Genomic DNA, 26,177 nt, shown 5'->3' with positions numbered 1-26,177 from the left:
AACGAAATTACAAATGTTTGCTGAAACATGAGACGAAATGCACCTGATGATTCTTAGGAGAGATATCACATTTTAGGGTTCCAATTCCTATTTATATGGAGCACAGGAAGTGACTGCTTAAACCCCCCTGTGTGCACCTGAATTAGTGCAATCTTGCCTTTGTGGACCCTTTGGTAGTGATACGTAGGGGGCAGAAGTGTGCCTCTGGATTCTTCACTAATACTGGTTCTTAAAAGTTTGTAAGTAGGCTTTCACTGGATAGCTATTGTCCCTTTTTAGTCCTATTCAGTATGGGTCCCCCACACTTGAGCAAGATGGGATGCATAAATGTTTTGTGTGTGTGTAGTGTTTCTTGTAGCATGGCAGTGTTTCCCCAGTATTCTACCAATGAATCATAGTTTGATACTTGCCTTAACTATGATTGACCCCTTGTGGTCATTCCAGTTGACATCCCCACAAATTGTTACAACCAGGTATTTGCATGAGTTGACTGCCTTCAGTTGTGACTCATTGATATTGTAATCATAAGATATTACTTTTCTGTATTTCATGAAGTGCACAGTTTTACATTTCTGAACATTTAAAGTAAGTTGCCAGTCTCTGAACCACTTTGAAATCATATTTGTGCAGCTTTTTTCAGACAGTGCTTCATTATAGATATCTGAATCATTTGCAAAAGAGCTGAAGTTAATATTAATAATCGCTCTTCACTTAATTCCCTTGTCCTGTAAAAAATTTCAATCATTACACTGGCAGCAGATGTGCATTTGTGTGAATTGATGTTGAAAACTCATCATAAGAGAATGGGTAGGTTTGTGTTGATGCTGATTTACCCATTGGGGTGCAGGCTAGTTCAGTCATGATCAAGATGCTGTGATCATTACGTGAAGAAAAAAGAACCTTGCTTCGTTGGTAATGTTTCTCCATACATATCAAGTGAAATAATCAGTGGAGCAGTGTGTAGCAGGAAGGTGGATAGATTATATGAGATAATTTAATAGTTAAATAATATTAAACTGGAAGACAGCAGTCAGATAAATAGAGTGAAGTGTGCACTACAGTCAGAGTACAGCACATTGGGCATTACAGGCTGCCATGTGAGTCCTGCATAACTGCACTAATGTGCATAAGAAAAGCAAGGAGGAAAATGTAGAGAAAGATCGAACAAATGGTGTGTGTGTGTGTGTGTGTGTGTGTGTGTGAGAGAGAGAGAGAGAGAGAGAGAGAGAGAGAGAGAGAGAGAGAGAGAATACAAGGCAACAACAACAACAATGACAACAACAAAGTATGGACAACACTCCCACTCAACCACACCCTTGGTAGCTATCAGCAATTTCTTACCTGCAACTTGGCCTCACCCCTTTTTCTTAGGTGCCTTCTCAATAACACAGACTTCTTGACAGATAAAGAAAACAGCCATTCACAAATATAAGACAGACCTTGATCTAATCACCCTCCCTGTGCCTGCCACTTTCATGATGAAACACAATGGCTCCCTGGCAGTCTGATTCTTCCACCTACAAGTGCTGTCTTAGTGTTCCAATATCAGAAGTCTATATAATCTCCAATCTTGACTCAAATCCTTAGGTCTAACCAGAACCTGTTCTCTAAATCCACCTGCCTCCTCATGCCAATTGCCCCCAACACACTAATCTCATATATTTTTCCCTGTGCTACTATGGAAAGAATCTCACCTCTTGTGGACCAACACTTCCATCCTGTTGCCTGTAGCCTAGCTTCTTATGTCTAAGACAAAAACCACTTCCTTAATCATCTGTCAACAATTACCACTCCATTACCATGAGGCTTCCTTTTCATCACTGTTGATGCCACCTCCCTGTATATACCAACATTTCCCATACCCATGGCACTGTAGCTGTTGAATGATATCTCTCTCAATGTCCAACTGCTTCCAGACCCACCACCTTATTTCTCATGCAACTAAAAACACCTTATCTGATTCATATTAATTGATGATATCTTTATGAACTGAACTCAGGGCCAAGACAGTATCCTCATTCGTCTACACCTTGTCTCCAATCTACCTTCCTGGACATTATTCTCCACATCTCCTATGTCTCCATAAAAACCACTGCCCATATTAACTGACTATAAACAGTTCCCCCTTTTTGAAGGCTACCATCCATTCCACATTAGAAAGCCACTACCATACAGTTAAGACACTCATTGATAGCACATCAGCAGTGATGAGCAACCCTTTGTCCATTATGCAGGAAATCTTACTAAGGCCTTCACAGAAAGCCCTTATTCTCAAAAACTATTTTACCAACAGATTTACCATGGCATATTCACATGTGGTTTTAATCCTCCAACCTCTCCCATGAACCAACTGAAAAGGAGCAGTGTCCACATTATCCAGTATCACCCCAGATTGAAACAGCTTTACTATATCATTCACCAGAGCATCAACTACTTATCACCTTCTCCATAAATGAAGAACATACTACCTACAGTCCTTCCCAAAACTTCTAGTGATACTCCACTGCTCACCCTGTCTACAAAATGTCCTGAACCATCCTAATGCTACATCTTCTTCCAGCACATTACCACATGAATCATATCCTGTGGAAGATGCAATTGCATGACCTGTCCTATGCACATGCCAAGCACATCCTTTTCCAGTCCTGTCACAGTCATAGCCTATCCTCGAAGGCAAGGTCACCTTGGAACCAGTTATATTACATATCAGCTCTGCTGTAACTTTTGCAAGCAATTTCTATAGACATGACCACCAACTAGCTGTCCACCGGAATGACGGCACCAGCTGTCAGCAACCCTTCCCTCCAACACCTGCTCCTGCTCCCCAACTCCTTTCTCCCCTCGCCCACTCTCACCAATGCAGCACCTTACCCAATTAAACTACATTGCAATACAACATAGCCAGTCAAGACAATGTAGCCACATAGGTGTGTGTGTGTGTGTGTGTGTGTGTGTGTGTGTGTGTGTGTGTGTGAAGGAAGATTCATCCGAAATCTTAGCAACATTCTCAGTCCTGTTTATCTGCTTATCGATCACTCAAAGCTTCAACTATATTGTTAGTTGTCACCTTTCATCCTTTTATTAGTTTCAGTGTTTGGCAGTAAGAAATTGTCGAGAAAATTTTCTGTGTATTCCACATGTCTAGTGCACAACATCTAAGTTTGGTATATGCTTTACATACTATGTCTTCCTCTGTAGCTGAGTAATCATCATGTCTGACTGCTATGTAGAGGACCCAGATTCAGTTCACAATATTGCCAGAGACTTTTCTAGGTGGGAGGATTGGATAGGGTGTGCTCAGTTTATTGATGCCAATTGAGGAGCTACTTGAGTGAGAAGTAGCAGCTCCAAGTTCTGAGAGTTAACTGGCCATGAGACCAGTGTGCTGAACTCATTCGCCAACTGCATCTGAATGACACCGTTGGCAGATGATATGGTGGCCAGAAGCTACTGAATGGTCCGTTAGGGCCAGTACATGGAGCTATAGTTTACATATTCTATTGAAGGAGAAGGCTGCGACAAATATATAGGGGGCGATCAAAAAGTTTCAGTTCAGTGGCTGTGTAGTCCAAAATCTGTACGCCAGTCAGGTAAAATCTCCATGAGCATTGAGGCAATCATCCCACTGATGCACCAGGTTGAGGACACCCTTTTCGTAAATCACTGTGTCTTGCCGTGTGAAGAAGTCCATAATTTCCTGTGCACATCGTCGTCTAACAGGAAATGTCAACTCTTCAAGGCATTTTTTAAGGGACCAAAGGTGCCCTAATCGCATAGGACGTATGCTCGAGTATCTCCCACTGAAGTTGGCATAACTTCTGGTTGGCGTCCCGGATCGACCAGCGTCGTGTTTCGCACTGTGGCCATCCTAATAATTAGCGCACCATTCGGCAAAGATGGTTTTCATCAGATGCACTACCCTATACAAACAGTTGGTCTCACAAGGCTGAATGCAACCCATTCCAGTCCTTTCACAAAAGAAAAATACCTGGCAGTACCGGTAATCAAACCTGGGTGCCCCACATCCCAGGTAGACATGTTGACGTCTCAGCTATGGAGGTGGCCCTTTCCATAGTCAGTGCTTGATATTTTGTGGCACTTAATGTTTTTTTCATTCACCTTAGGGAATTCAGAATTAAAGTGTCATACACAACTTCTTTTTTCAAACAGTCATTTTTCCATAATACATCAAATGTGAAACCTACTTGAGTATTCAGCCAGGTGGCATCATCAGATGATACAGGGAAAGCTCAAAATCACACACATTAAATACCAAAGTCAAGATACTGTGTTCAAGTTTTTATGGTGGTATATGACTACATGTATAAAGGTCATGTTGTATGTATTAATATATTTTTTTTCTATTGCTCTTTGTAGACGTTGTAGTAGATAAAGGTTGTTGCATGTTCCTGCTGCTCCCATGGTGGTAGTAGACTCATAAGATTTGTTATGGAACTATGAAACAGAATTGCTGGTCAATATTTGCCTCTAGGAGGCATAATTGCAATACTGGCAAAGGGCACACTTGAAAGTACATATATTCTCCTTGCTTTCAGAACTAATGGTTCCTTCCCTCAGGGAGCAGAGAGCAATAGGTTGCAGGAGTTCAAAAAAGAAGGGCAAGGCATTCAGAACCCAGGATGGGAGGGACTTGACCAAGCAAGGATCTGTTAGTTCCAAAAGTTAGGATAGTGCATGTGTGTTGATATGTGTCTATCAACAGTACTGCAGTTTCACCTTCTGAAGGTAATACAGGCCAGCAATTCCGTCTCCTGTGAGTGAAGTTTCCTTTTAATAACATTTGTTCTGCATTGCAAGCGATGGATTAAGACACAAAAAACATGCCATTACATGTATTGTATATTGATGTAGAGTGTGATGAAATTATTTTTGTGTCTGCCTGTTAGTTAGAATAAGATATTTTCCCTGTCCTATGTCTAGCATAGAATTCTTTTAATATCATGATAAGTGACGTTTATGCTCGCTTGTCTTTTTGTACCCAATCTAAGAATTTTTTATCAGTGTAGTGGATGTCTGTTCTTTTTTCCTTTACTTTCTCAAAAGTATTAGTTGGGGGCACTAGCTGCATGCTCTCCCGCTGTAGTTTCACAAAGCCTGTATTGCTTAGTTTGTGTGGGGTCAGTAATGGTATAATGCTACATACATAGCGCAGTGTATCTGTATCTATACTAATATAAAAGGGAAACATTGTTTCCAAAAATCTTGAAAAGTTATTGACAGAATTACTTCGGATTCCTCCATAATACTGTAATTAACATTTGACAGACATATAAAAGGTATAATGTATGCAAGTTTTGGAGCCAGTGGCTCCTTCTTCTGACAGAAATGTTGAAAGGGAAGGAAGAGGGGTCAAGGAAAAGGACTAGTGAGGTTTAGGAAAAGGGGTAGTGTTCGGAAAAGTCACCCAGAACCCCAGGCCAGGGGAGACTTACTGGACGGGATGAGAAGGAAAGACTGATTGTTGGGGACTGTGCCGGATGAGATTTGAAAATCTGAGAGCTTAAAGGTGTAAGATAGGTTAATATGCAAGACCGAGATCACTGCTATCACATCACGCATGAGTTAATAAGAGTGAAGATCTAAGTGAATTGTATGTGACAGAAGTGGGAGGACGGGTACAGTGAAAAACAGGCAACCGGAAAATGACTGATGTAGAAAAATGAAATGGAGTGAAGAAAGGAATAGTTTCCGTGAAGAAATGCTTGGACTGATGAAACTAATGTAAATTCAGGTCAGGTGTGTGGCAAGAACCAAAGACATGTTGCAGCGCCAGTTCCCACCTGCGGAGTTCTGAGAAACTGAAACTGGTGTCTAGGGGAAGAATTTGGATGGCAAATGTGGTGAAAACAGGCACTGAGGTCATGACTGTGATGTAGCGCTTACTCTGCAACAGGATATTGTGTCTTGCCAGTATACACCCTGTGTCTGTGTCCATTCATCCTAACTGACAGCTTGGTCATGCCGACACAAAAGGCAAAACAGTGCTTATGTAACAGATGGTGTATGACTTGTTTTACATGTGGCTCTCCCTTTGATAGTATATGTTTTGCCATGTGCAGGGCTGGTATAGGTGAGTAGGAGGGTGCATAGGGCAAGTTTTGCAGTGGGGACAATAACAGGGGTAGGAACCATAGGGTAGGGAGATGGGTGCAGAAGGAGCATAGAGTTTGACAATGATGTTGCAGAGAATGGGAGGGTGATAAAAAGCTATTCTAGTTGTGGTGGACAAAATCTCAGGCAGAATGAACCTCATTTCAGAGCACACTTTTAGGAAGTCATGGCCTTATCGGAGTGCATGATCAATACATTCAAGACCAGAATAATACTGAACGACAAGCAGTGTACTCCTGAGTTGTTTTGTGGAGGGATCAACAGTACCAGAATTGGGTGTGATAGCCCATTAAATCTGCTTCTGAACTAGGCTGGTGAGGTAATTATGTCCAATGAAGGCTGAAGTGAGAATGGTGGAGTATTGCTGTAAAGAGTCTGCATCTGAAGAACTATGTTTGCTTCAAATACCAAGACTGCTTGGGAAGGAGCATTTGACATGGAAAGAATGGCAACTGTTAAAATGTAAGTACTGTTGTTTGTTAGTAGGTTTAGTGTGAACAGCAGTGTGGTGAGGATGATATCGGCATCAAGGAAAGAAGCATGGAATTTGGAATAGGACCATGTGAAATTTAATTGGGAGAATGTATTTAGAGATTCCAACTTGATCCACCTCCACTACCTCAAAATCATCCCCTACAAACCTTCCAAGAATTCCTCATATCCATCATTGCTTCGCAACTCTTCCCCAGTTCCCCGCAAAGTGATGCTGACCTGTCCTCTGCAGAACTTGAGACTCTTCATTTCCTAAAAGCTGATAACCCCATCATTATCCTCCCAGCAGACAATGGAGCTACTACTGTGATACTTGACTGCCAGGAGTATGTTAGGGAAGGTCTATGCCAGCTGTCGGACACCTCTACGTACAGCATCTACCATCAAGAACCTATTCCTGTGATTCAAATTCACCTGCAGTCCCTCCTTACAACCTCAGGCCCCTCATATGGACTAACAACTCAATCCATAGCACTTCTTACCCCATCCAGACCATGAATCTCCACTTTTTACTGTCTTTCTAAGATCCACAAACCCAATCATCCTAGCCATCCCATAGTTGCTGGCTTCAAAGCCCCCAGTGAATGTATATCTACCTTAGTTGATCAACACCTACAACCCATAGTACAAAGACTTCCCTGCTATGTTAAAGACACCAACCATTTCCTAGATGTCTGAAATCTGTCCTCCTCCAACTCCCACCACATACCTTGCTTGTCACCAGTGGTGCCACCTCCCTCTATACCGACCTCGCCGATTTACATGGTCTGTCTGCTGTGGAACATTTCCCCAATCAGCGCCAACCTGATTTCAAACCTATGACTTCCTTCCTGCTCACCTTAATGAACTTTATGCCTACCAACAACTACTTCACCTTTGAGGGGCAGACATGCAAACAGTTAAGAAGTCATGGGAATCAGGGTGGCTCCTTCCTATGCCAACCTTCTCTTGGGTCACTTGGAGGGGACTTTCCTGGGATCCATAAGCCTTAAGCCTCTGGGTTGGATTCGATGTATTGATGACATCTTTGCCATATGGACTCACGTTGAGGCTGAGCGGCTACAATTTCTGGAATCTCTAAAGACATTATCCCAATTACATTTCACATGATTCTATTCGAAATCACATGCAACTTTTTTATGTTGATCTCATCCTCACTGAACGCTGGCAACACACTGGTGTTCACATTGAACCTACTAACAAACAACAGTTCTTACATTTAGACAGTTGCCATCCCTTCCATTTCAAATGTTCCCTCCCATACAGCCTTGACATTTGAGGCAAACTTATTTGTTCAGATGCAGACACTCTATAGCAATACACCACCATTCTCACCTCAGCTTTCACTTGACATAATTGTTCCATCACCCTAGTTCAAAAGCAGATTTCCCAGGCCATCACATGCAATGCTGGTACTGTTGATCCCTCCAAAATCACTCAGGAGAACACCACTTGTCATTCAGTATTATTCTGGTCTTGAATGTATCAATTAGCTACTTCGATGAGACCATGACTTCTTAAAATCATGCGCCAAAATAAGGTTAATTCTGTCCAAAATTTTGCCCACCACACCTAGAACAGCTTTTCGTTGCTTCTCAATCTCTGTTATATCCTTGTCAGACCCTGTGCTCCTTCTGCACTCATCTCTGTACACTATGGCTCCTACCCCTGTGACTGTCCCCACTACAAGACTTGCCCTTTGCTCTCGCCTACCCACCTATACCAGCCCTGTACCTGTCAAAACATATATTATAAAAGGGAGAACCACATGTGAAATGAAACATGTCATATACCAGCTGTTATGTAAACACTGTTCAGCCTTTTACACCAGAATAATTACCACCAAGTTGTCAGTTAGAATGAATGTGCATAGACCAGGGGGTATACTGGCAACACACAAAATCCTGTTGCAGAACTTGCATTACAACATGACAGTCATGATCTCAGTGCCTGTTTTCACCTGGATTCTTTCTCCAGACACCAGCTTCAGTTTTTCAGAACTCTGCAGTTTCTTCACAGTAACTATTCCTTTCTTCACTCTGTTTTATTTATCTACATCTTTCATTTTCTGACGTGTCTGTTTTTCACCATCCCCCTCCTATCTCGTGTCACATCATGCAGGATGTCTTAGCTGTAACCTCTGTCTTTCATATAACCCTATCTTCCACCTTTAAGCTCTCAGATTTTCAGCTCTCATCCAGTGCAGTGCCCAACAATCTGTCTTTCCTTTTCATCCCGTCCGGTGAGCCTCCCCTGACCTGGGGTTCTGGATGACTTTTTCAAACACTACTCGTTTTTCTAAACCTCACCAGTGTTTTTCCTTCACCTCATTTCTTTCCCCTTCAACCCTTCTGCCACAAGAAGGAGCCAAAAGCATGCATACATTATACCTCTTAAATGTGCATTCTCTTGTCACCACTTGGTGAGTAGATTTTTTTTATCTATCCAATTGGGTTATATTTTCAAAAATTGTTTATTTTTGTAGATATATCTAATAAACATGTGGATGGACATAGGCACTATATTTTTTTAAACAACCCTATATAGGTCTTCCTTTAAAACCGACAGTGAGAAAGAAAATATGTGGTTTTGTTTTCTTTCTTGCAGTCTGTTTTAACTACGAAAGCTTAAACCAAAGGGTTAAATTGATTGGGATAATTGGTGTATGGGGTATGAGATGGGCGTCTCCAGCTGCTGGATCTGTGAGGATAGTAGCTTCAGTGACATAATTTCACATAATATTCAAATGGGTAACATTATAAAGTTCCAGATGGTTCAGATTGTGTAGTAATATTCTAAGCATAAACCAGTGAGCTGTGAACACAAATTTCCTAATATACAGGTTTTCTGTTAAAACAGACTGTGAAGAAGAAAACAAAACAGCACATGTTGTGTACACTATTTTTGTTTAAAATTATATGTACAGAGAAACAGTATATTTGGAAGAAACAATTTGTCTAATGGTCTAAAAGCCCTACTGTTGTAGTTAAAACTGGCTGCAAGAATGAAAACAAAACTGCACATTTTCACAGCACAGCATTTTTTTTTCTCGCAGTCAGTTTCAACAGAAAACCTGCATAGCACTGTTTAAAGGAGTGTAGCCGATGTCTGTCTGAATGTTTATTAGAGTACCTTGTAAAAATATCTTGTAAAAATTCGAGGTAAATTGGATCATAAACTTTTCAACATCTTTTTCGTTCATATTCTATATGCTTTATTGTAATATCAAATTATATACCTTCGAAGTTGGCGAAGTGGCAATGAGGAGCAAAATTTGTGCCCTGGCACAGTTCCCAAGGATACTACATATCAGGATATATATCCAGTTCCCATAATTGCATAGCATTGTCAGTTTTGCTTGTGTGATATAAAAATGGATGTATATACATATGCTCCACATCTCTTCCTAAAGCACTGGATTGATTGCAACCAAACTTGGTACACATATCATATATTGTGTGGAAAGAAGCACTCTGGGGGTAAGAACTACATACCTCCCATTCGGGTAGATGGGTAGTTAAAAATGAGGTTACTTAGGAGTTGGACAGAGAGAGCGGGAGGGGGGGGGGAGATAGACTGATAGGGGAGTACGGGGAAGTGTAGAAGGCAGACAGAAGATGAGAGGGCAGGTCGAAAATGGAAAGGGTGTGAGGTGGCCGGCGGAATAGGTGTAGGTTAGGAGGCAGATGGAAGAGGGATTGGTTGTGAGGATGCAGGTGGAAGAGGGAGGGGCTATGAGGAGGCAGGTGGAAGAGGGACAGGTTGTGAGGAGACAGATGGAAGAGGTATGGGGCATGATGAAGCAAGTGGAAGAAGGGAGAGAGGGATAGAAGTGGGAAGGTGGCTTAGGGAAGATATTTAAATTGTTGTGGATTATTTTGATTAAATTGTAGCATCCATTTACATCATGGATTAACTGACTTGATATACATTAAAAGTATGAAGTGCAATTGCCTCTTTATCTATGCTATTCAGTATGTCAACCAGATTGCAAGAACAAGCACCAGAGCGAGTCATTATTTTTATCAATATGTTTTGGGTCCAGAGATCATGCGAAACAGCTGGGTACCATAGATATATTTAATATCCTCTTTCAAGTTGTGTGATGTAAAACAGCAGAGATTTAGACATACTGGTGTATGTGTCCAGTGTAACGTAACGTATGTCTACTGCTATGTAATGTGACGTCTGTGTACCGCAATGTAATGAGACATATGCATATGTGGGTGAAGCCATGGGTAAACAGTTTGTGTATAATAAAAATATATGCATGTACATTCCATAATCTCCAGCCAGAGTTGGTAAACAGATCATTTACTATCTGGAAAGAAGCACTGTGTAAGAACTATCTACCGTCCATAGGAGTGGGTATGGGTGTGAAAACAGGATAACATAGAAGCATAACTCAGGAATGTCTGGAGCAATTTCAAAAAAGTTTTGTATGTATGTGATCATTAATTGTATGAAAATACTTTGTGGGTAACATACCCCTAACTGCCACTCCTAGGGGTAGGATTGAGAAGTGTGTATGTGGAGGGGAAGGGGGTGGGGGTGCAGTAACAGTGCAGTGAAATATCAGCTCATCTCTGTATGCCTGAAGCAATTTCAACCAAAGTGGGCACACATTTCACATGCAACCTGTAAAAAAATTACTGTGACAGTAAGAATTCATTAGCTCCCCTTAGTGCGAGGGTGAAAAGTGCAATTTGTCTCTTATTTGTGTTGTTCAGTATGTCAACCCAGTCATGAGAATGAGCGCTGCAGTAAGCCAGTAAATTTGTCAACTTGTTTTGGGATCGATGATCATGCCATATGTCTGAATATCACAGATAAAATTAGTATCCTCTCTGGATTTGTATGGTGCAAAACAGCAGAGACTCTGATGCATATGTTTGTAATATATGTGGCACACATGGACGTGGGTGAAGCTGCAAATAAAAAGCTAGTATAATATACAGTATGATAAACCCCGAATGTACCCTGAATGATACAAACTTTCATTTGTTTCTCCACAGTCATCTTGACTATAGATGTATTTATCGTAAATCAACTCTATTTCATTGTGTGTTGACATTACACTTACTATGTGTTCAGCTTTTGTCTCTTAGGGGTGAATTTTTACTTACATGAAACTCAATTCAGCCATGTAATCTTTAATCTTTCAATGAAAAATTAAAAGTTTGTTTTATCACCATTATAAATAATAGGAGAAGACCAGTTTTTCATAATATAATAAGACTGTTCTAAAACTTCAATGTAAATGTGATAACAGGTTGATGGCCTCCTGTGTTCTGTTTAGAACAACTCAAGGTAAAACTATATTTATTTCTGTAATAAATACTTTCCAGATTTCTTGCCACACAAGATCATAGTATACCAATATTGTAATATTAGGGTATAAATGAGTATAAAAAGAAGACTGTTTGCGTCACCAAACTTGAATGACTAAACAATAAATACGAAATACTGAAAAGTTGGTTCTCTCAACATTGGCACTCTTTGTCATTTTTTATGTTCATTTATTTCTGAAAGCTGATGAATATCTGCACTTCTTTCAAACATAACTATCTTACAGAAACTAGCCATTTTTTCTCCACTGAAGTCCACTGAATTACTTCTTACGTGGAATTACTTCGTACTTGCATGCATACAATGTGGCCAACCATATTACCTTATCTTTTAACCATATTATCATGTTCACGTAGGTAATTGTCAGTTGCGTATAAAATGAATTAAAATACTAATTAACTTGGTAAAATTAATGAAGCAGTGAACATTATTGTTACTGTGATTTGATAAGCAGTACTGGTTGTAAATGTTACAAAGATACAAACATGTCTTTAAAAACTAGTTATCTGCACTATAATAATTAGTCAATACAAAGAGACAAAACAAAAATATATGTAAAGATTTATCTGAAAGATCTTTCTGATGTCCTAAGAGTGTTTGAATGATTAGGCTGCAAGAAGAAATTATTTCAGAATTTTGAGTAGACAGAATGGGTGGCCACTGTGGCTATTACTGTATTTACATTCTGAAGGTGAAATTCCAGTACTGCTGACACACAAATTAAAAAGCTATGCGTAGATTTAGGAACTACTAGTTCCTTCCTCAGGGAGGAAAGAGCAGTAGGTTTTGGAAATTTTGGAAGGAAAAGCAGGTCACCTAAACTCTAAGGACAGAGAATGAGGAAAGACAAACATGAAGAGGGAGGAATTAGATAGAATAGGAGGTCAAAGGTGATAAAGTGGTAAGCGCTGTGCCAGATGAAGCCCAGACCAAGTGAGAGGTGTTGATAGATTAAAAGGAAGAGAAATGGGAAGGGAATGAGAAGTGCCATTAAGAACAAAGTGGAAAAGTTTATACTGGACATCAAGGATGGTGGAGGAATGTGTTGTTAATAATTTGAATAATTCTTATCGTCACTAGTAACAGTGCACTCTTGTACTATGACCTACTGCATAATTTAGCCACAATCATATATGTTTATCATGTCTTTCATAATGATCTAGCAAATTATGTAACATTTGTTTGGAATAGCAGCAATTTTTCTCTGACCTTTTATAAAAGGAGAGCATTTTATTCCTCAAGAAAGATCATCCCTGAGGAAAGAAAGGCAAAATAATGTTTACAGTTATATAAGTAAATACAAGCAGATCTGCATTGAACTGAAATATAGTATTGTTTATTATCTTTGTAAAATGTGCTAACATTGTTTGCTGTGAAGTATAATGATTTCGTTTGTATCCATAGGTTGACAACCACTGTTGATCTTCCAACAGAATTCGTACATCTGTACATCTCAAACTGCATATCAACATGTGAAACCATTAAAGATCGTTACATGCAAAATCGTCTGGTCCGCCTTGTTTGTGTATTTTTACAGTCACTAATAAGGAATAAAATCATTAATGTGCAGGTCAGTATCTAAAGTACAGCTAATTAAAGATGTATTTATTTCAAACGTATTTCTGAATTTTAATTTTAAACTCTCCCCATTGTAATACAGTAGTTGCCACTCAATAGACTGCAACAGAAGAGAGAATCCTACCTATGACTTGTAATGTAATGTGGGAGGAGCCTAATAATTTTCTTACTGGTTGCTCTAATCTAACATGTTTCACATACTGCAATGATCAAATATTGTTTTTGTAAACGTACTTTAGTGTCAAGAGCAATTCTTTCAGTCTTAGAATGTACACTTAGTAAAAGATGGGTATAGATACCACTTTTTCTTCTTTTAAAAAAGAAGGCGGGGGGGGGGGGGGGGGGGGCAGCAGCTGACCCAATGCTTTTAAAGTTGCTGCATATTTTGGTAACACTTGTTCAGCCATACATGTACAACTGGAAAAAAAATAAATCCAATATTTTTGGGAGTGTGCTATAACACACAGAGTAGCAGTCATCTACAGTCTTTGTAATATGTTCCTTGTACCATGTGCCACTTACTGGTGTATTTTTCTCAAACAGTATTTTCAAATTCACTTGCATATGCAGTTTGTTTATAACATCAAAATGTGATATACATCACTTTACAGATACTATAGAACAAACAAATAATTTTCAGAACTGAATTTACCTTACCTCTATATCTAGCTGTAGCTCTCCAGTCAGTGTGTGTGTGTGTGTGTGTGTGTGTGTGTGTGTGTGTGTGTGTGTGTGTGAGGGGGGGGGGTGAACAAAAGCATGAACAGCAAGCTGCTCTAGAAGTATCAAAAACACTCAATAAGTGGCAGCACATGTCAGAGGCATCGGTAGCTTCATGTAGAATCTGCACTTACTGTCACTGGTGCTCGAAAGCAATTAACCTTCTGTTTATTAGAGTTGCTTTGGTATGATGTGAATTCGTGACACATGACATTAAAAGGGGTGAAAGTAATTCAGACAAAGGGGAAAGCAGTTTTAAAGCACTGTCAAACTGAAAAATTTTAATTGAATTTTATGGTAATTTCCCAGGATCTCTCTGCAAAACCTCTAAAGTCTTTTCACAGAGCTGAAACTTCCTCCTGTGTACATACTTCGCTGTTCATCTCACTGGTGGGGAGAGAGGTTGGAACAACTCTTTCATTCAGTGACATTATTAATTATTTTTCTAACTCCAGTCCGTAAAGTACTTCTCCGAGGAGTCAGAAGAGTATATGGCACTGGCCAAGAAGGGCCGGGAAACAGTTCATATTAATTTGCGACACAACATAACACAATACAGCAATCACTTTGCAGTAACTAAAAAGTCTGTCTTAGATAACTGAGTTTGGTAATGAATGGGCACAAAATTTGAGCGGGCTGAAGTTGACCGATTTCTACCAATCAAGAACTAGTGAGCCCTTTTTCAAATCTTTGTGAACAGGCTATGATTGTAGTTAATTAATAGACAATACACTGTTGCCATTGTATGAAGAAGAAATTTTTAAATATAATGGGCATTTTATAATATTTTATTTCATTTCAGCATGTTTCTCAACTACTGCTTAACTAACTCTTCCAGATAGTCTGAGCCAAAAATGTTACAGTATCTCACAGTGTTTTGTATGATTCTGGTGTGAACTGCATAGCTTTCTTTATTGGTTGCAACTTGATGTCCTATTTTATTTACATCAAACACAACAGATTAATTGAACTTAAATTGGGAAATAGTCTGAAAAAATCTTTAGAAATTAAATTTCACCAAACAAAACAAAACTTTTACATTAAAGTAGTATGTCTATATAAATAATTTCCCTTTGAAACATTGTGTAAAGGTACTGTCTAGCCATGGAGTCTAAAGTTGGGTTTCTACCTGCCTCATTTCCATATGCATACCCCAGCACCTACTGTTTCCATATGCCAAGGCCATTTTTCCTAATTTCAAATCTTTTTCTTTTGTTCCGAATGAGGAATATTAAATTTGAATACTTATTGGTCCCTTCTATATACATGAAAATGTACATTCAACAATAACTTAAAATCTAATGTTTGTTTTGCACTCATTGCAGTAATAAAAAATAGTAAAAGTCTATCACCATTATTTTGAAGTCAAAGTACTTTCAAAATATTGACAATTTCATAGTAAAGTTATTCTCTGGAAGCTCATACAAAGCTTGTGGAATAAACTGTATTACTGTAAATGATGATAAATGAATTTTAGTCAGTGGCAAAAATAATTTTTCGGAAGCTGGAATGAGATTGCCACCACTTTCGAAATTATGTACTTTTTGACATTTTATGAAGCATATAATTTTATTTCATGTATGTACAATTGTCTGGATGGTAGCATTTAGAAGACTTGCAAGTTTGTCATACCTGAAACATTTATTCACTTGATACCCACATTTTTTGTAATGTTTTCTCACTAGATTTCTGTCATGATACTCACTTCTCTAATTCCAAAAGTGGGGGTTTCTTGTCATGCAAAAATATGTGACTGAATAGTTAGGCAAAACTTGCTTGCACAGAGAAACTTGGTGAATTTCACTTTCTGGCACTGTTGGTGTGGTGAAAGCTGATGGGCAGTTGTAGCAGAAAGTTAAGTGGCTTTTAACTTTTCTGATGTGTCATCACACCCAGTTATTCATAGTCTGAGTTATGCGTTTTAAAATGCAAGCCAGCTAGTGATGTGTGTATGCATGTAGAGTCCCAGCTTAACTATCAGATTCTGACATTAAGACATAATTTAATGTGTTCTTATGGTATGCTGTATTGATTACTCAGTCATTTTATTTATAACTTCATTATTATAACAAAATTTTAAATTATTTTCAGGAATTGTTTATTGAAGTACAGGCCTTCTGTATTGAATTTAGCCGCATCAGAGAAGCTGCTGCACTGTTTCGTCTCTTGAAACAGTTGGAATCTGGAGAAGCTGGTGTTGTCACGCCTGGACCTACCAAGAATAAGACTGAACCTTAAAAAGTTGTAGTTCCCCTAGTGTATATGTATTCATATAAAGTACTTTATGTGTGCTGTGCCGTGTTAAGAAGATGTGTTCAGAATTCTTTTTTCTGCATCTCCTACAACACTGTCATTTTACAGACTGTGTTTGTGCGTTTTTTACAAAATATAAAAGCTAATAAATTGATATACACCTTTCTGTGTATAGAGATTTTATTCTTGATGATTGCAGCTTTAGCTTGCTACCTTATAACTGTACAACATGTTTGGGCTTATAATTGTAGTGAAGTTAGTCAGAATCCAACTTTATAGATATGTTTCACATGCCCCTCTATTACACCATCATTTATATTCTGCAAACCACTGTTTCTCTGTACCTGTCACTTCAACAGTGAATGCTACTGTTAGAAGAGGTACTATAGTGAAGCCTTCTGTAGTAAAACAATTTAAAAATCTGTATTTTGACTTGTATTTTATTTCAGTTGAATGTATAAATTTTATATATTGGTAGACATAATGTAAGACTAATACTTTTTTGCATCAGTTCAGTGGAAAAGACTTTTTTTTGAAATTCACTTAACAATGTCGTAATTATCTCGAGCTCAGTTTGATTTCGCTCAGTTTTTGATTATCGGAACTGCTATGGCTTTGTTTAGATTTGTGATTAAGCACACTTCACTGCTTGTGTGGAAACTGTTGAACACAGTTTATGAAGCATGGCAGGCAGATCTTCCCCATCTCTAACAATCTTCCTTGGTATTTGTTTCAATTGTATTATACAATAATCTTCAGTTTTGCCATTACTCTACATCATTTCCAGCCTCTGAGCTGTATATTTGATGTTGGCTGCTCAGATAAACAGCAACCCTTTTTTAAAACTCCTACGCCCATAGTCATTGACACCACAGAGGCATTATAGTTACCGATTTCCTATTCTATGTTACCTGCACCTTGTCTGTAGCCCTACTACCCACCCCACCAGAGACTGCTGCTTACCTCAGATGCTGTTGTACTCAGTCTTTACCTCTTGGAGACAACAGTGGCCACATGTCCTCCAAAAAACCTCTGTCCCACAAAAGTATCAGTCCTTTGCAGGGGCCTTTTGCAGTATTCATAAATTCAGTCATGCTGGGCTTCTTAAAGAACTTCTCTTCTTCACCCTGTCCCTGAAATGGAAACACTTATTAACTACTAACCTTAACAAACAAATGCAGTTCAAAACCAATATTGAACATCTATCAGTGATCCACCCCCAAACTGTTTTCCAGAATTTCCTAACCTCGAACCCTCCTCACCAACATTTGCCAAACCCCCAACACAGAAACCAATCTCCCACCTGCAGAGCTAACCACCCTCCACTACCTAAAACTTATCCAGACCTTATAATACTACCTGCTGACAAAGGCTCCAATACTATGTTTAGGAACTGCAGGGATTACCCGGTGGAAAGGCTCCGCCAGTTGTGAGAAATGTCCGTCTAAAAGCTTGCCCACAGTGACCCCCTTCCAGAAATCCAGCAGGGTCTCCGGTCTCTCCTCAAATCCCTAGGTCCATTCCAGAACATCTCCACCAAGTCTCTCTCTCTCTCTCTCTCTCTCTCTCTCTCTCTCTCTCTCTCTCTGTCTCTCTCCCACCCCCCACCCCCTCTCCCCCACCTCACTCCCAGTCTCCCTCCTCCTCCATTCCCACTCTCCCCTCATCACCACCACTCCCCGCATTCCTACCTTCTACATGCTTCCTAAAGTACATAAAGCCAAGATTCATTCTGAAATTTCCATTGCTCATCACAGGCTGCTCTTGCTCCCACCCCCTTCCTGCCTTCGTTGCTAGTAAGTCTGCAGTCTGTCTGTGCTACTTTAGGCTCACATCTATCATTGATGTCAAACCTGAGCTACAACTTTCAGCCCACTGTATCCAGTACTCTCAATAGCTACCAGCAGAGCTCCTTTGCAACTGTAACAAGTGTACACTGGACTGACTTTCTTCTTGATCCGATAGCTACTCCCCTGTGACTTCTATTAATCAGTTACTGTTAGAGATCGCATTGAGCAGTACACCCAGCCTCTGCATTTGTCCAGGTCTTTTAGGAGCAACAAATGAAGTGTCATGTTGGTTTCAATATATTTTAAGCAATAGCCAAACGGTAGTGAGTATGTCGTCATCATCGTCCCACGCATACATCACAATTGAAGCCCAGAACAGCAGCCTGTAGACTGTGGCCAACACAGCCTCTAACTGTTCACAAACAGCAGCCAATTCCCTCTGTACCTGCACGCAAGATGCATGGTGCTTTTCCATCCATCATTAACCCTTTCCACTCCAGTGTCGAGTGGTGCTCAACCTTGTGAATTTTGTTTTCTACCCTGATGTTGAGCCTCATTTGACACGATTTTTCATGGCTCTCACATGCTCAGTTCTCAATTCTGACAGTACTAGGCCTCAATGGTGCTTAGCACTGCCATCTAGCAGAACCTGTGTTAACTCAGTGTCAAACTGTAGCAGTTGCATTGTAAGGAATGTTGTAATTATTACATTCAAGTTCGCGCACATGCAGTGGCTATTTGTCTCATTCAGTTCTTTCTGAGGAACAGAGTCTACAGCTTTTAGATGAATCTATCAGTGACAATGATAGAGTGATTTTGATGATGAGAGTGGTTCATTTCTAAACAATTCTAGTGAAGTTAATGAAAACTGTGTAAATGCGCATTTTTCTAGTGAATCATCTGAAGATTTGTGGCGAATGCAGGGCGAAAATGACTGACTTTACAGAGTTTCCTTTTGACGAAACAAAATGTGGTTGTATCAATGAAACTGATAATGTTCCATCATCGCCACTTGGTTTCTTTCAGTAATTTTTACAGACAACCTATTTCAACAAATAGCAGACCAAACAAAGAGGTACGCTACAATAAAAATACATAAATTGACACCATTTCCACAACATTCAGTGTGGTGGGACTGGAGAAATGTTGCCAAGAATGTCAAATCAAACACATTTCAGCTGTCCCAATTCCAAACTGTGGACTACCAGTTTCAGCGATTTACTAACGCATCTTCAGGCCCCCTGACCGACGTGTAGGAAAATTCCGACCTCAGTTCTGATCAAAATAGGGTCCATAATTCAAAGACTGGTATTTGTAAATTTTTGCTTGATACAGTGATCACTTCAACCATCCTCTGCTGGTTGACGGAATATGTTGAAATGATCGCTGTATCAAGCAGAAATCTGCAGATACCAGTCTTTGAATGCTGACCCTTATTTTGATCAGAACCAAGATTGGAATCTCCTTACACATCAGTTGGGGGCCTTTAGATAGCACAGTATATTGGTGAAACTGGTAGCCCAATAAAATAATTGTTTGGAAATTAATAGCTAGAAAGTGTTTTATTTGGTATTCTGTACTGAACAGCTGAGTTCCACAACCATCTTCCACAAGATCAGCATTCAGATACTAAATGTTACCCAGGAAGAAATGAAATACTTCCATGGTGTGCTACTAAGTATGGAATTACAAAAGTGTAAGAACTTGCAGGACTTTTTTTTTTTTTCAAGAGAATGGTTACAATCATCTGACTTCTTATCAGATTGTTTTACTCACAGACAATTTATGCAAATTTGCTGAGTACTTCATGCTTCTAACCCAGAGAGTGTTACACATGTGTGCACTCAGATTCAGTCACTCTGAGTAAAGTGAAGAATGTGTTGGATTACTTGCCTTGCAAGTTTCTTGAAATTTATCGACTATATAGGTATTTAGCTGCTGATGAATCTACAGAATCATTCAAGAGTCATGTGTTATTCAAAATGTACAATCCTCAAAAACCAACAAAATGGGGACTCAGAGTTTATGTGATTTCGGAGTCATCAAATGGTTATATTTGTAGTTTGTTTTGGTGCTGTAACAACAGAGTCATTGATTTGTCCAGACTTGAATTTTTATGAGAGAGGTAGTTCCTCAATTTCTGGCTGGTATCAGAAATGTTACAGGGCAATCAGAGTATCATTTTTACACTAACCATTCCTATACAGGTGTTGCATTAGCTGAGGAACTGTTGAAACAGAATGTGCATCTCACAGGAATGATCCAGGCCAATTGCAAAAGTCTTTTAGCTGCAATCAAGAAAGGAGCTCTGTGTCTGAAGAAGCATGAAATAAAATGCCTCTGCAATAACAAAAAGATGTTTCTGGCATGGCATGATAAACAAACTGTTCTCTTGCTTTCTACAAAAGCAAATAACTCAGCGTCACTTATAGAAAGGAGAAACAGAAAAGAAAGGGAAGAAATAACAAAACCAAATGTGATTATTGATTATACTTTGAAAGTGGGCAGAGTTGATAAATCTGACCACTTTATTTCCAGTTATGGTTTTCTAATGAAAAGTCCGAAGTGGTGGTAAAAACGGAATTTAAAGTTGTTGGAGGTAGGACTTGTAAACAGCTATTTGCTATACAAGAATCACTGCGACAAAAACAACATGCAAAACTGTCTCACAAAGTTTTCCATGAAACTGTTACAAGAGACTTAGTTAGTGAAGAAAGAAACCCAGGGCAGAAACGGGGGCATCATTCCAACTTCTGATAATGAGGAATGCTTGAATGGACAGTTGCACATTATCAATAAGCTTCCTGGGAACAAGCATAAGGATTGTGCAGTGTGTTCAGACAGGAGAAAAGAAAGATGGCAGGCGTCAAACTGTGTATTACTGCGAAACATGCACACAAAACCCAGTTCTCCACCCTGATGAGTGTTTCAAAACATTTCATACATTGAAAACCTTTTTACTGAAAGTTTTTGGGAATATATTTGAATGAAAGGGCACTTTTTGTTTTAATGTATACCCTACTTGTTGGTCAGCGACCTCATTGTTTTCGCAAAGAGAGTGTGCGATTCTCTGTGGCGTGGTTGCCATCCAGGCGGCGGTGATTTAAATAAGAGTGCACAGAGTCACCATGTGACTGCCTTACTCTGTAAAGGTAAGGTTAAAAGTAACTGATAGGTGAGGTTGAAAAGTTCTTGCAAATTTTGAGGGAAAGTTGCTCACATCGGGAAAAGTAAGAAATTTTATACAAATGTGTCAGAAACATCTAGTTTACCAGCAAAGTATATAAATATGATATAATGACAGTGCTATAGATTTTACAATGTAAGTGCTAAATAGTGATATATTTAGTTGTAATTGTCAATTACTCTAAATTTTTAAAATGACCTTGACCTGCTCCATTGTACCCTAAAACACATGGTAGTGGGAGACCATTTTCATGGCTTATAAGGTTAACAGATGTACTTATCTTTGTGTAAACAACCTCTCTGCAGAGTTTGTGCATGTTTATCAGACTCCCATTTTATAACTAATGTAAACAAAAAAGTACTAAACTGACCAGTTGGAGGTGGGTTTAAGAACTATAGTAAGACATGTGCAATAGGAAATCTGAAAATCATCTTTCTTTCATTTTAAGATTTGCAATGTTCAGATTACACAACTAGGCTGCTACTTCCTCACGATGCTACTCTGCAAAATACAAACTGCAGAATACTAAAATGATGTATGCTGTCTGTTAGATAGCAATGAACACTAACCAAAACTGAACATGAGCTACAGAAGAACAGGGCTAAAGAACACTGCTTAACTGAGTCACAGATGGGATAATTCAAATATTGATTAATTAGTAACTTCTTCAACATATGTTGCGGAATTTCTCTGCCTGAGGACAGGGTGTTTGTATTGTCCTAATCATTTCATCGCCATCATCATCATCATTATCCGTGACAGGGGTTAGATTGGACTGTGTAAAAAATTGAACTCTGTAAGAACTGGGACTTTGTAAGGGCACTGATGACCCGCAGTTGAACACCCCACAAACCAAACATTCACATCATCTTCAGCATATGCACACAAACTGCTTACCACTATTACCTACTCAAAATGTATGTGCAATTAGCCGTCTCAGTACAGTTGGTAAATACTGAGATATTTAATTGCATTTGTGAATTAGTTCTGCAATATAATCAGTTTTTTAGGGCAAGGTGATTAAATTTGTAGCTTGTTTAAAGAAATTAACAGAAATTTGCTGGGACCGATGACCTCTGCAGTTTGGTCCCTTTCATCCCTAAACCAACCAACCAACCAGAAATTTGCTGTAAGGAAGAGGTTATACGGTAATATGCTGTATGATAGAACTCATTGATAAAATGCCTTACAGAGGAGGAGGTAATGAATGCTGGAGGATAACGAGGGATATGAAAACTGTCATAAATTTCTTTCACATATCAGTATTTTATAGTCAGATCACTACCTTGTGAAGTTGCAAGTGAGAAAATTTAAATAATATTGTCCAAGTGTCATCACCAAAGAGAACAATGTTTGAGCCAGTAAAGTCACAAAATAGTGAAATTTGTATATGAGCAACGACCTGCACCTGTTGCTAAAAGTTTTCATAAGTCTCAAAGTACATCGGATGCAATAGTCTATACAATAGGAACATAGTTTCTAGGAAGAAGGAAAAGATCCTTCTTCCAATTTATTTGCTTAAAATATAATTTAATTGAGGCAATACACTATTTAGCTAGTGTTTATATCTTCTTATTGCAGAAGAGTCATGTGCAAAAATTGTTTTTATTCATTTATTATATTTGGTTTCAAGCAGAGCCCATTTCACCAGATATGTGCAAAACCCCTGTTCACATTTTACCAGTTACATAAAACTTTGCATCTCCAGAATGTAATCTTACTTTTGGGGAGAAGCACTAATCCATAGAAGATAATTCTCATGACAGAGGAGAGACATGTAACACTGTTTTGTTTCTGAAACATAAATTGACCATTCATTGCTATGTAGCACACTGGTGAACTGACTTATAGGAGAAAAATAATACAGGTATTAAGTTCAGAAAATATGATGGTAACAGGTAATCCGGCATTCTAAACAACCCTGTAGTAAGCAATTTTGTCATATGATGACATGGTTGGAGACCGTGGCTGTTATTTGAAGACAAATGTTGATGGTGTTGAGACAGCAACCATCCACAAATTTATTTTCAGTTTCTTCATTCAAAAGGTACCATTACTGGTTTCGAATCATTATGATTCATCTTCAGACGGTTTTCATGCTTTCAATCAGAACATGTGGTGCATTTGCTTACAGATTGTCATGAAATTTCGGTTTGGAGTGTTTGTTTTCATAGTTTACGTCCAACAGATGTGAATACATTCCCACTGCATTCTTATCATTGCACACACAAGTTTTTCTCACTGAACACTTTAGATTTGTCACAGAATAGATTTCTAATATGCATGTTAGAAAGGAACTGCAAATAAATTTGTGGCTGGTTGCTGTCTCAGCACCATAAACTGTGTAGTAGTCTTTATCCATAGGGCATCCTTGTGATATCATCTTGACACAGAATGGCTTGGCTGTCAAAGAACGTTATGAAGCTTGCCTTTTAAGAACCATAATTTGTTTGTTGCTGAAGTTCTTTATCTGTTCCTTCCCCTAGTTGAAATTGTACTTTGTATCGGAATTATATACCAAATAACTTTCATTATATCGTGCTTGTCTCCAAATATTAGAAGCACAAACTTTGCCAATACCATTTGAAAAATGTTATCCAGGACTAATTTCAGCACTTTTGGTCTCATAATAAAGGCCATGTTTCTGTGCTATGCTAGGAAGTGTGCTCCTTAGCCAAGGCACTAAGTTAAAATGGGAGAACTGTTACTTCCAGTGAGAGTGGGCCAAGTTCACTGCCACATAAATGTTTAACACATTCACATTGTCACTGAGAATTGTGTTCCTCACCATGGAGTGGTGTGTTTATTCATGCTTTATTTCATTTGATGATGCTGCTTTTGCTGTTTCTCGCCATGGGGCTGTGCTCATATCAAATGCCGTAGGCTACTACTTCAATACATTGCCCTTTTATTTTGAAAGTGGTGTTAGTCCATTTTTAAAGATGAGATATTCAGTGAAATAAAAAGTTTGCATTAAATTAAACACAAATTATGTGATACCTCATTCGTTCAGAAAGCTGTCCCATTGAAGGGACACACAAAATTGTATTGACAACTGTTTTCTGCCTCTGGCTTGTAGGTAATACATTATATATTAGTGCACTGCTGGTGGCATTATAGGGAGACAATGAAGTCTGGACAACTGTCCACTCAATTTCATTTGCTGTTCATGAAGAATCATGTTAAGGACAGCAAGGCCATGTCTGCAACTCATGGTCTAGTGACTAGTGTTGCCTCTGGATCATGGGGTCCCAGGTTCGCATCCCAGCCGGATCAGGGATTTTATCCACCCAGGGACTGGGTGTTTGTGTTGCCCTCATCATCTCATCATCATTCGGGTAGTGGTGAGACTAGTAATGAAAAGATTGGAAACTGTATGGGTGTTGATGACCACAATGTTGAGTCTCCCCCCCCCCCCCAACCAACATCATCATAGCACAGCCATTGACTATTTTTAGTCTTACACCACTTTGAAAATAAATGGTTCAATGTAAGTAACCCTTAAATTTTTCTCAGTACAATTGATTAATACTGTGCTTAAGGGAGTTCTGCCAGGTTGTCTCCATTTTGTGCACAATATCTCAACGATTGACCCAGTCACCTTCTTCAGATGCTGTGAGTTTGCTGTTATGTGTAATCGCTACCTGGGGAGTCATATTATTGGTCCAAGTGTATTAGTATTCAAAACCATCAGTCCGAAATGTTGCCAGAGATAGTGTTAATGAATGGACATTTTAATGGAATGTCAAAACCAGTTGTATTTTAGCATGTTTGCAGGTACCACATTTTACGGACTATACGACGCTATGGACTATAAGATGTACCTTAATATTTAAACATTTTTTTTTTTTTAAATATCATTTTTATTATTGGACTGCATACCTAATTTCTTAGTTTGTAAAATCGAACTCATCTTTAAAATCCCTGCAAATCATCATCTGAACTTTCTTCTTCTTCTTCTTCTTCTTCTTCTTCTTCCTCTTCATTGTCATTGTTATACTCTTCATATATAAAATGGTCTTCACTGCCATCGAGAGCATTACTTATACCACACTCCTTTTAAGATTTAACAGTAATGTTTTCTCTCACTCTGGGCAATGACTGTTTTATCCACTGACACGCTTGTTTGATTGTAGGTCATTTTAAAGCTCTATCGGTGTGAATTTATGTTGGGCTTCATCCATCATCCATTTGCTCCATTTCTCTCTCATATACTCTTTAAATGGTTTATTTGTTGATTCATCAAGAGGTTGCAATTGTGAAGTAAGTCCTCCCAGGTTAACAGCAGGCTCTATATTTCCCTGTCTCAGTTTCTCTTTCACAGAATTTTTCAAGTGACTGTTAAAATGATCTAGCACAAGCAGAGAAATCCTCTTCAATAAAGCACCATTCCCTCTCTTACACTCTGTTAATCTATAATTTCATACCAGCCTCATCCAACCAACCTTTGTCATGTACGTGTACAAAAACACTAGGTGGTATTTCAGAAGATTTTTACATTGTTTTGCACTTGAAACTGATCACTGGAATAAGTTTAGTATCATCAACACAACATATAAGGATAACAGTATAGTGCATTTTTTCATGTCCACTTGTTTTTGTATTTGCAGTTTTAGCACCTTTCACGGCAACAGTTCTGTTACTAGGCACATCAAATGTCAGAGGAGTTCCATCCA

General features: G+C 38.9%; 1 protein-coding gene across 1 annotated transcript in view; it reads left to right on the top strand.

Moving 5' to 3' along the window:
• The window catches only part of LOC126263099 (CCR4-NOT transcription complex subunit 11), a 107,359-nt gene extending 90,663 nt beyond the window's left edge, over positions 1–16,696 (top strand). Inside the window, exons 9-10 of the mRNA XM_049960108.1 lie at positions 13,378–13,543; positions 16,363–16,696. Coding sequence (XP_049816065.1) covers positions 13,378–13,543; positions 16,363–16,509 — 313 coding nt within the window. The 3' untranslated portion in view covers positions 16,510–16,696. The remainder of the gene's footprint in view (positions 1–13,377; positions 13,544–16,362) is intronic.
• Positions 16,697–26,177: the final 9,481 nt, after the last annotated feature.

This window comes from Schistocerca nitens, chromosome 6 (assembly GCF_023898315.1).
Source record: "Schistocerca nitens isolate TAMUIC-IGC-003100 chromosome 6, iqSchNite1.1, whole genome shotgun sequence".
NCBI classification, from domain to species: Eukaryota; Metazoa; Arthropoda; class Insecta; order Orthoptera; family Acrididae; genus Schistocerca; species Schistocerca nitens.
The sequence above is the reverse complement of the archived record's forward strand: the minus strand, read 5'-3'. Positions and strand labels throughout refer to the sequence as shown.